The sequence below is a fragment of the Siphateles boraxobius genome, unplaced genomic scaffold (assembly GCF_051911475.1).
Source record: "Siphateles boraxobius isolate OS27281-9 unplaced genomic scaffold, OSU_SipBor_1 41, whole genome shotgun sequence".
Taxonomy (NCBI): domain Eukaryota; kingdom Metazoa; phylum Chordata; class Actinopteri; order Cypriniformes; family Leuciscidae; genus Siphateles; species Siphateles boraxobius.
This window is the reverse complement of record NW_027509042.1, coordinates 34,523,327-34,535,878: the sequence shown is the minus strand read 5'-3', so window position 1 is coordinate 34,535,878 and position 12,552 is coordinate 34,523,327. Positions and strand designations below refer to the sequence as shown.

Below are 12,552 nucleotides of genomic sequence, written 5' to 3'. Positions count from 1 at the left end.
GTGCTCTTGCAATCTGCTAAAGTATTAGACCTGACACGTTATTTTATTACTTTGTCCAGATGCATATTTTTTCCCTCTCAAATTGATGGAAAGCATCTAAAATGACCAGTTAAAGTTTTTTTAAATTCAGTAGATGACAAAAAAAACAAACAAAAAAACAGCTGCAGGGAGCATGAAACCATGAAAATGTATTTCAAAGTTTCCGAAAACATTTTAAGGACATTTGTGTTTACTTTTGTACAATAAACAATTTTGATGCTGTGTCAGGTTGCCACTTGGATCATTTCAATGTTAACCCTGGGTCCTGAAACACAATCCTTTAGCTGCCCAAGGATAATAATTCTATAATATGCAACAGCTCACACAAGTCTTTCTATCTTAAATTATACAAGAACTGACCTATGACTATATGCTATCCATGTCTTCATCCATCCATTCTATACAGTTTTTTTTTCATTTGCATCTGTGATTTGTAGAATTACTCAGGGATCGGTTAGTGCTAACAATAAGGTCTGATTGCAGTCCAAAAAAAAACCCAGAGAGGAAAACAACCAATAAAAGACGGCCATTTCCTTTGTTGTGTGGGCAAACAGGTCGTCAAAGCTGGTGATTATGACGAGCCATTACAGCGTTATATTACACATCAACAGCATCAGCCGTGTGCAAACAGATGAGGCAGTAATTAAGGACAAGACCGTGTCATCAGACACTATGCTTACTGAAGCAGACACGATAATCTGTTAAACGTCAGTGAAAAGCACATTAAAAAACAGGATGTAGCAGTGATGGGCGAACAGAGAACAATATTAATAGGGCAGGACCAATAGGATGAGGAGAAAGGCAGATACAATACACGTGTACAGGCCCCACGCGTGCGTGCGTGCGTGCGTGCGTGCGTGTTTGTGTGCATGTGTGTGTGTGGGCACTCACATGCAAACTGGGATGATACGTGAGGACTCCGTTGTCACAAAGCGTGACATATTTCTTCTTCCACTCTTTGTTCAGTGACTTGCCACTTCTTTTCAACAGCATGCCCTGAGAGACAAAAAAAAAAAAAGAGCAGCACAGTTAAACCTTCATTACCGAAAATAAACACTTCAAGTATTCATTTATTCATTTCTTTCATACAATAAAACAGGTTTGTCTGAAAAATAGTTTATAAGTTGAAATAGAGGGCTAAAACTGTCTGTGGTTCATAAAAAAATCTCCCACTGACACATAAAAATCACACACTCTGTTATATTGTACTCAAGTGGACAGACAGTTTATATGCACACTTTGAGGAGAGCGAGAGAGAGCGAGAAAAAAAAAAAGTGCACCGTGAGCTTCATTCCCCTTGGAGTGTTAGCGAGCACATTAGCACTATGACACTAGCACTAACCTTCCTCTCCTACGCACATCAGTGGCGGCTGACTGCCCGTTTAAGGGTCCGGACGCCCACACCTCATTTCAGCCAAATTCATTAGGCAAGAAGGGAATAAAACTGTCCGTTGATTAGCAATTACGCTGCAGAGGCGGCGTGTCACTTCGCTGGACTTGTTAAACATTAACGTGCAGACAGGACGGATAATAATAGATTTCTTGCTCTGCCTGCCACGGAGCGTGCGACATCAGAGCCGACAAGTTTCTGTCACTCTCTGCCTATTTCACTTCTTGTTGTTTTCTTTCAGTCACTCCACAGCCTGAATTTTCATTAAAAAAAAAATGACAAAAATGCCACAAACCCTAACTGTCACACACTGTTAAACTGGCCTAATTATGTGGTAATTGGTATCCAAACAGTCTGGAGGAAAAAAGAAAAAAACAGGATTTACTGAGAGGACTGTCAGTAAAGTGTATTTGACAAATTTCGTTTCTGAAACCGAAAACCTGTAAATAATAAACTTCACTTTGTCAATCTTCAAAATACATTGAGTATTTTGATTGATTTTTTTTACTTTTTAGCAGAGAATGAAATAATTTAAAAAAATAATCTTTAATAAAAATATTATTTCGATTTTTTATTTTAAAAATGTTAATTATTTATTTAAAAAAATCCCTAAATGAATGTTGTTGATCTTATTGGTTATTCATCTTTGCATACGTTTTTTCTTTACCTTGTAATTTTGAATTAAAAAGTCGTTGACATTGCCCCTCCCTTTTTTTTACAATCAACTGCAAACTTGCATTCAGATCTGACCCCATCCAATCAAAAACTGACAGGTTGAACCAAGGCCCTAAGGATCAAATAAAAAAAAAAATAAATAAAAAAAATACACTATTTTTATTTCACTTTTTATTTTGGGAAACTTTTACTTCACTACATTCTAAAGCATAATGTCGTACTTTTTACTAGTTAATAATGAGCTGATTTTTTTTTAGAAATCGGTTCACAAATCGTACTGAAGAATTAATTCGTGGATTGGACGATCCGATTGCATCTGTTCTTGATTCAACTCACTGTTTCAAATGATCCACTCAGAGCGAGTCTCCAGGTAACAGTTCCCTGAATTCATAAGCCTGACTCAAAATGAGCGAAGAATGGAAAATCCTCGAAGCTTGAGTGTGCGTGAACTGATTGCGTGAAAAGTAAGTTACTAATGCTGAATTGTAGGATGTATTATTGTAAATGAAAATCATATTTAGGTCATGATTGTCAGTTGTTTGTGAACTACATCTGCTGTAAAAGGGTGAGCTGTTTAAGCCCATAGTATGAAATGCCTGAATGTGGACATGTCCATATTTGTGTATCACCATCTGAAAGCAGGTTTACATTAACTAAACATAATGGAGTTTCAAATTATATAAAACTAGAATATACATACTGGTCAACACACATTTACACACATTGTTTTTTTCTCATTTCTATATACTATATGGTATATATTGTTATTTAGACTTGTTTGCACACTTTTCAGTAATTATCAGTAGGGTAGTTATCAGTGTATGACAAGTTTTGGTAATAAAATAAAACTTTTTTTTAAGTGTCTGAACAATCAATTCACAATAATTCATAATGATGTCAAACTGAGCTGTAACCTATTTTAGCCTATGTACATTATACATTATTCCTAAATAGAAGCCTAAATCAAAAACAAAAAATCAGCTTAAGGCATTATAAAGATGTTTAAGCATTCATAAAAATCCTAATGTGGTAAAGCAGCAGTGCATAGAATTTTTATTTTACATTTTTTGTTGTGGAACTGTTCTGAGATCAGCCTGGCCTTGGGTGAAACGTATACATTTGTTGTAAGATCATCTGGATTTAAGGTAATGAGGTCTGTTCTGAGGTCGGTCGGGCCCCAGGTGATGGAGCTATACATGTGGGAGGATGTTCCCTTAGGTCAGTCCACATCTGTGTACACCCTAAACCCAGTGTTCAAGACAAGAGAAGAGCGCTTCCTGGGTAAAATAAAAACAGGCTCTCCTGCTGAGTAGTAAACACAAGTTGACGAGTTATAACAAGGGTGCTGCCGCTAGCGGCCCATCTGTCACATAGGGTGAATATCCATTACTTCATTAACTAAGACTGAGGTGTGTGTGTGTGTGTCTCTGGGGGGAAAAAAAGAGCAAGAATGAAAGGGGGCAAAAGAGGGAGAGCAAGAAAGAAAGGGACCGATTGAGATGATCTTTTAAAGACGGTGTATGTGTGTGGTCTCTCCAGGCATGGTGTGTTGAGCAGGTAGCTGTTATGTCTTCTACCTCAGCCTGGTTTGGATCTAGGTATATTAATTTTGCACATCCATCGGGAAGGTGACAAGCGATCATTCAGCAGGAGAGGCTAATTGAACACCATGTCGCTTCTCTGATTGGAGTAATTGTTCATTATTTAAGGCTTGGGCCGGTGACACCCTGCTTGCCCCTATTTTACCCCTCCCCTGGTTGACAACCTGAAAGGTCTTGTAATGTTGCAAAACGGGGCCAAAAAAATTAATCTCACACAGGCATTTCCTACTCACTACAAGCCAGCAACTGCAGCAACTGTCTACTCAAATCCGTTGTTACAATATAAACAATTAAATGGTGGCTATAATAAAAATAAACTTCATGACAAATTTATTCTAACATACATTAAATAATGAAGACAACAGTTTAAGAAAAAATATATCTCTCTAGAGGAGAACAACTTAATAATAAAAATCTACAAATAATGTGTAGAGAAGTTTTCTTCACGCATTAACTTAAAACAGTATAGACTTAAAGATCTATTCATCAAACTGAAGATCAGAAAATGAATTTGGTCGGATATTTTCAGTGACAAAATACGGATGGATGGGTGGATGGAATTAGACAGACAGAAAGATAGATACATAGATAAGTGTAGATCTTCAAAAAAAGAAGCTTAAATAGTACATCAGTAAGTTGTCTTTGTCAAGCCAACATAAGACAATACAAAGTCAGAAAATGTAAATTCCCATTCTTTTCCTGGATGGAAAACAACCGGAACAGGGCGAGCGTCCATTACAAATAAACTTCACGAACAAACAAAAGCCTCTAATCTGTGCACTCTTCCATTAAAAGAAGCCGATGTGCTCTTATCAGTGTGTTATCCTCTTCTTTCAGCTCTTCTCAATTCTCCCATTCTTTGATAACAAAAGGAGAGGTTAACTGGGAGATGAATGCAGACTGTGGCATGGGTGTGGACAGAGTCAGTATGGTGGACAGGATCCGTCTCCTATGAGTCCGCTTCGGACAGCCGCTTAACAAAAGGCTTGGGTGTTTGCCCACACTGGCCTTATTGTTCTTGGGCGCTCCAGAGAGAAGGGCGCTAAATTAAGTGTGTCATCCCAACACTGGCTCGCCTCCGGCCCTGTCACTGTGACTGAATGTGTACGCGTGTGTGCAAGGGAAGTAGGGCCACATGAGTGACACGGCATGAAAGCTGGAGGTCTTATAATCGCTGCGGCCATCTGATCTGGCCAGTGCAGGCAGTGAGAGGACACACCCCTCCAAAAGACATTTATCATTTAACGACAGGCACATTCTCTCTCTCGCTGACAAACACACCTGAATCAGGCTAGAAATGGGAATACTTCATTAAATACTCATTACTATAGAATTACCCATGTTCTCTAGCACAGTGATTCCCAAACAGGTTATATTTTGCTTTAAAGCTGAAAAAATGAAATTACGACTTAAAAATACAATAAATAATATTTGAAAAGTCATGTAGTGCAACTAGCGTTCAGGGATATAAAGGACCCTTGAAGACCCTTGTAATTGTGTCAAGCCTCATATGGTACATCTCCGAAAACAAAACGACATTTAAGAGTAACTCGTGAAATTTGTAAAAAATAAATAAAAATAAAATAATTAAATACTTTCTACCTTTATTACTGTTTACACCAGGTGACATTTTTAAACATTTGTTGAGAAACGGTAAAAAGGTTTTCCAAATTCATATGAAACCAACATGAATACAAAGATTATATATTTCTAGGAACCAGACACGACTTTTTTCTAGGTTGGCGTAAAAGGAAGTAACTTGAGAATTACAGATGTTCTACGCCAAAATAGGTTGGAAATGTGTCTATTCTGTATAGACAATACATAGAGTAGTTAAATTATTCTGAGACTTGTACATATAGTTTTGATCGAGTTTCTTGTCTTATAATGAAAATAAATGACAAAGAGTTGTTTTTCTTAAAACAATGTCTTCATAACTACACCCCTGTCCATCTTAAATACTCAGGAGTCCAAGTTTGATGAACAAACAGTAAAGTAGGTATTGTGAGGTTCATTGCAGCTCTCAGCTTTAAACAATAACACGTCGAGGTCATCAAGGAGCTTAATGAGTGGTTAAAACACTCCCCTGAAAGCTTAAACCAATCGAAGCCAGTGGATTGAAGCCAGCAACACGAGATTAGCCCAATCTAAACAGAGAGCACTGATTTATGTTTATGTATTGGGTTAAATTATTTTCAAGCTAAAATTATACAGGGAGAAGAAGAAAAGAAAATCAAATTTGCAGGAGGTTAGTGTGCATGACAAAAATGCCATCTTGGCCAAAATGGCTCGGAGCAGCGACAACCTTTCCTTCGGAAATGATATTTTTCCAATCCCACAGAAGGCGGATCATGTCACACTCGTTAAAGGCTTGATAGCAGGTCTTTAATATTCACCGTCTTAATTAGGGCTGCAGTTAATTTCATTAAATTCTTTCGGTGCTAAATGAAGCAGATTATGAGACATCTTTTATTGCGAAGCGTGAAATTACAGCCTGCCCGCTGCCAATGGCAGGGCCAAGCTAATGAATTACAGGGTAAATAACACCCGAATTAACCATCCAATTTAACTCCTTACAAAGCACCCCTGCTCCGAGGGGGCAGAACTTCGTCAAACATGCACAGCTCAGTGCTCATCTACGCACCAGAACATGCAATTACAACCATGATACTAATTTCCCTTTATGATGAGGAGAGACGTTTCAGTGCCATTGTATTTCTTAAAAGGAAATTTTAAGAGCCCAATGCACGGTAAAATGTAACGTGTGAAAAGTTTCACTGCACCACCAAACATGGAAAAAGGTCAAAATGTTGTTTAATCTTGAGCATTGGGAACACATCGGCTAGGATGACAAGAAGATATTCAATAAATCAGGCACTGTGGGAAAACAACGGTGATGGAAATTAAAGACAATAATAGTAGCTACAGCATATAGCATATATATATATATATATATATATATATATATATATATATATATAAAACATCATTTGAACCAAATGATTTACAACATGAGAAACACAGCAGCAATTAGTGTAGTCCGATTCTGAACAAATGGCCCATATGAGCCAGTTCTTTCTAGTGGATCAAAAACATGCATACAGGGTAGGGTTATAAGTGATGTCTAGCCAGTCACTAACTGACTCTTATGAGCAGATTCTTTTAAATTAATTAAAAAAAATATACAGAATGACCATTGTAGTCTATTTCCTGAACAAATTACTCTTATGATCCAGTGTTTTTTTTTTTTACCCTTACTGTAGCATTTTATTGTAGGCCTACCTAGTTTGTTAGACTTAACTCAGCATAGTTCCTGACTGGTGTGTAGTTAAAGAGATACATTATGATTTTGTCTGCAGTATTTATACAAATAAATTAACATTTTTGTGCAAAAGGAAAAACATGCTGTTTTCGTCCATGTATCTTTAAATGCAAATGAGCTGCTGCTCCCCACCCCGTTTTCCAAAAGAGAGCTGAGCACACAGCTCATGCCTCGGAATACTCTGCCAAAAACTAAAACATCTGTTTGGTTTTGATTTTCATCTCTATCACGGTCACGCTCACGTAACATTGCAGTTCTTCATCATCATGAAAGTTTGTTATCTGCATGCGTTTTAAAGCCTTTTCGGTCTAAACTTCTAATTTATAGTTTTCGGAGTGCACACCCGAAACACGCGCACAGAGAGCTACCAGACGGCGCATCCTGTGAGTATTAAACTAAGTTCTCTTTCACGTGTTATTACGCTTAAACTGTCAAATACACACAAGGTTATGTTCAAAACACACAAAGTTCATATAAAAACAGTGTGAATGTAAACAGCAGGGAAAGAAATCATGTATATATTAGATCTGTGTATTAAAGTGAAAGCAGCGTAATATACAGTGCTTACTGCTATATATGCTGTTATTATGAATCAAACAACAAAAGAAAAACAGAAAACCACTCACTGGTCTTAAAGGGCACCTATTATGCCCCTTTTTACAAGATGTAATATTGGTCTCGGGTGTCCCCAGAATGTATTTGTGAAGTTTCAGCACAAAATACCCCACAATTAATTTATTATAAGGATTTGAAAATGTCATTTTTGAGGCCTGTTTTAAAAAGAGCTGTTTTGGTGTTTACCACCTTAAATGTAAATGAGCTGCATATCCCCGCCCAGCCTTTGGATGAGTGCGTAACTTGCATACCTATGGCAATAAACAGTCGGTAGAAGCAGAATGGCTGAGAGTGAGTGAGAGACCCGCTGTTTTGTATGGCATTCAGCCGTACATGTTTGAACCGGAATCAGACCCAGATGATGAAGAGACTCCGGCAGAAGAAACACAAATGAGAATGGACCAGGACGTCTCGGAATGGTTATTTGATACATGTACTTATAGAGTTGTAATCGCGTCCCCTTTGCAATTATGGATGTGCAAATCACACAGACACACACAAACTGTGATAACGTTGGCGCAATTTTTAAAAACTACAAACACAAATACTAACGTTTGCTACATACAAACGAAATTACATTTATGCGAGGGACCTGTTGCGTCATGTTTACATTACTTGTCGAACAGGTGCTTATGTGGCAAATGTGAGAAGATGGCTACAGAACAAGAAAATATATGCTGCAGGGAGATAGAACAGGTATTAATTTATTTACATTTGTAATTGTTGCAAAAAATAATATGTGACATAAAACTGTCTGACGCTATTTGTTGTATGGAAGGTTACAAGACGGATGAAACAGCAATTTTGATGACTTGTCTTTACAGAAAACATGCACAGTTTTTAATACAATATCTTTAAAAAATATATTTATAAATGTGTGGTTACACACTATACAAACAAGGTTTAAATTATATACACAGACATCCTACGACGACGACAACTTTAGACACATTTGTTGTTGAATTGGCTGACATCGACTGAAATGACTATTTGCTCAAAAATCATAAAATACACTTACTTCTACTGGAGGTGATGTTGGATCTCGAACAGTAGGCAACGATCCACACTTGAGGATTAACTTAGACCTGCTTTGAATTGACCCTCGTTCACAAAACAGTCTGTCAGAAAATGATTCGCGCTAACATAAATGTATTTTGGAAGTTTAAGTGGCGCCTTTCCTTCCTAAATAAAATCCATCCATTGCGTTTTCAGTGGCTCTGATGTCGGAAGTAAGTGAAAACTACTATGAACATTATTACATGCCACAACAGAACAGTTATGTTTCTTAGGAGACATTTTCGACAAGGCAGCACAAATCTTCAGAACCCTGGCTGTCATTGAAACAATGGAGGATGGTGAACAGATCACCGAGGGCGGGGTCTATGCCAAAACCACAGTGTCAATCAAACCACGTCGGTGGGGCTTGCTCAATTCTACGTCACACTGAGCCGAATCTTAAAACAGCTCGTTCTGAGACAGTGCTTATGATTTATTGAGATTGTATAAAAAACACTGGGTGGATTTTAATCATTCTAGGGTGGTTTTGCTCACATACTGCCAACACACATTTATGTTCAAACACCATGTAAAAGTGAATTTTGCATAATAGGTGTCCTTTAATTGAATAACTTTCTTACTTGAATGCTGCTGTTAAACGCTCTGGCGAGGAGATCAACATGGCGGACTGTGTACAGATCACTCAGGGCGGGTCTATGCTAATAGGGCAGTGTCTGTCAGCAGTCATGATGTCACATTGCACAGAAACTGCAAACGGCCTGTTCTGAGAGACTGCTTATGATTTTTGGTCCCGCCTTATATTAAGTGGCTTTAAGTACTATGTACTTACATTGAAATTAATAATTTGATACAATGGACTTATTGTGTGCATACATGTTATTACATTGTACTTATATTTTGAAAATACCTGCATGTAATTACAGCTGTAATTAATTGATGTAATTACATTTGTAATTACACAGTTGACCCTTCCCTTACACTTTAACCCACCCTTAAACCGACCCATACCCCCACACCATCCGCTAACCTTACCCGTATCAGATCTCAATAGCAGCACAAGTGTTTTGCAATACAACATCAACACAATAAGTACATTGTACTTATTTGTCGATGTAAGTACATTATACTTAAAGCCACTTAATATAAAGTGGGACCATGAGAATTAATAAAAAGGGGAGTGGGTGGATTTTTACCATTATAGGGTGGTTTTGTACACATACTGCAGACACACGTTTAGGTTCAAACACCATGTAAAAGTGAATTTTGCATAATAGGTCCCCCTTTAAGTCATTTAAACATCGGTGTTTAAACAATTTTTGCAATAACGGTTTTAAATTTATCTCAATTATCAATTGTTTTTCAAAAAAATTTTTACCTCACAATAAATAATTATACAAAACCGAAATCATTCAAATGAATCAGAAATTTTTTTTGAAAATTGTTCACGATTCCCAACCCTATGCAATCACATTTAAAACCACAGACCTATTGGTACATTGACTTGAGAATGAGGAAGACATAAGTCTTACTGCATCAATCTAGAGCCACTTATGAAAATTAATTTGTATTAAAGCTTGTCAAAATGCCTTTCCGAACAGTTAGCAAAGATGTGTGTGTGCACGGTAATCGGTTAATTAAGAACGTGGAACAGATGTCGACAGACTCCGGGCTGCACAAGGTCAGTAAACAAAGCTGGCGATCATTAGAGTAACATTAGTTTCTGAACAAAGCCATAAACAACTATCAAACAAAACTATTTTTTTTACAGACAATCCAAATACCTTGCCAAGTTTCAACAGTTTCAGCATAATAATTGCAGCTCAGCGTGACCTCTGACAAATTTAAATGAGTCATTTAAAAAATAGAAAGAAAGAAAAAACACTAAAAGCCATTAAAAATGACCACCAGTCAAAACAAACACCATAATATAGTCATAATATTTAATAGATGTCAAAACAACCGGGATCTCTGTGGTGATTGGACAAACAGTCGTATTAATAACAAGGCAGAGGGTCAAAGGAGGCTGTGATTGGCAGATGCGAGAGCTGTCATGGCAAATTCAGGTGACACATCTGACCTCACCACACCCACTCTGAGGGCTCAGAGAGGCCAGTCTGAAGCTCTCCACAGGGAGACGGCGCTGAAAACGCTCCTCTTTAGCCGTCTAATTGCTGGAGAGTGCGAGCCCACCCCAGCCTCATTACGCTTCACCAAGCCGTCTGCGTGTTTTAATGAGGAGCATGTTCTAATGAAGGCGTTTTTACAAAGGTTTTATTGTAGCTGAGAGCCATGTTGAGAGCGTAACCTTCAGCTCAGGAGTCAGGACAATAACCTTCGTAATGAGATCACAGTGAATGGCAAATATACTGCGACAAGGTCTAAGAGAGAATAAAACTACCTTAAGCATGTGCACATAAACAGTAAAAAAAAAAAAAAAACACTACTGAATGAGTTCATACCAGTTTTGTGTCTGTTTTTCTGCAATTCTGTAATTAAGAGGAAGAATTATGTGTCAATGTTAAACACAGAAATCAACCAAGCTGTTTCATTGCTCTTTGCATCTGCTCTTTATCTATGGTTAAATAAAGAACCTTCAATATCCATGGAACATTTCCAAAGCACAAAAGGTTCTTTATAGTAGAAAAAAGGTTCTCCTAGAGGGCCACTGTCCTGCTCCTTTAGCTTCAACTTGCCTGGAAGTTTCTAGAATACCTAGTAAGACCTTAAATAGCTGGCTCAGGTGAGTTTAATTGGGGTGGAGCTAAACTCTAAAGGACAGTGGCCTTCCAGGAGCAGGAATGGACACCCTGTTTTCAGGCAATAACAAAAAAAAACACAAAAACATAACTCATACTATCATTATACTTCCCCAGTTGATTGATTACATTAAAGGGGTCAAATGAAGCTATTCTAAAAGTGTATTATTTTGTTTATTGGGTGTAACAGAATAGGTTAACATGCTTCAATGCTAAAAAAACATTTATTTTTCATTCACTGTACACTGCAGTACCTGTCTGAAACATACGGATAACTACAAAGCCTCTCCTTCCAAAAAGGTCAGAGCGCTCTGATTGGCTAAACACCTCAAGGGTTCATCTTCCAAAGCATTAACCAATTACAAACACAGTTAATAATGTCAACGGTATTAGCGTATCAGTTCGAGCCTGAGTGGGATTCTGAAAATGCGGATGATCAAGCCGATAGATTAGAACCAACTTTTCAAGCACGACTTCAGCAGAACAGAGCCTTGTACTCTCCCAGATTCAAGAAGCTGTCCATTTTAAAATATGCTGTACACAAGCAAACTTTGGGTTGTACTGCTCAGGAACAGCATTATGAATAAATCTTAACCACTGATTCCAAACAAATCAGTTGCATCCAAACACACAGCACCTCCGCAAACAAAACAACAAGACAATTCACTGAAGTCTCGTCTTCTTTCTTTGCTTATGCCTTTAAGCGGGCATTATGCCAATATTTCACATTGTGACGCAGACGCTTGAGGAAGCAATATCTGGACTTCAATCAAGGCGTTTTAAGCAGGTCTCTGTTAGAGAGAATGTAACTTTGCAGATCCTACACATGCACAAACTGATACATTATAACACTTAAGGAAAAAAATTGTATCATAAGTTTTCTGAAATGTTATGATTAAATATGCAATTGATGCATTATCTAATTAAATATGCACTAATTTGCATACATTGAGTACAGAAATTTGAACATTGGATAAAGCCCAGTTCAAAATTCTGGTTTCATTTTGTAGACTCAAACGTTGTTACAGAGGGGATTTTGGATATCTCTTTCAATCACTCTATAAATCAGAAAATACGGTCAACAGCCAGAAAAAGTTAAAAGATTTAAAAGAATAAAATGTCAAAAAATCAAATGAT

The 12,552-nt window shown here is 37.5% G+C and overlaps 1 protein-coding gene across 4 annotated transcripts in view; it reads right to left on the bottom strand.

The window, feature by feature from the left end:
• The window catches only part of agap1 (ArfGAP with GTPase domain, ankyrin repeat and PH domain 1), a 241,979-nt gene that overhangs the window by 68,195 nt on the left and 161,232 nt on the right, over window positions 1-12,552 (bottom strand). For all 4 annotated transcript variants that reach the window (XM_077199206.1, XM_077199205.1, XM_077199203.1 and 1 more), the window contains one exon: window positions 931-1,035. In XM_077199206.1, the coding sequence (XP_077055321.1) occupies window positions 931-1,035 (105 nt within the window). The remainder of the gene's footprint in view (window positions 1-930; window positions 1,036-12,552) is intronic.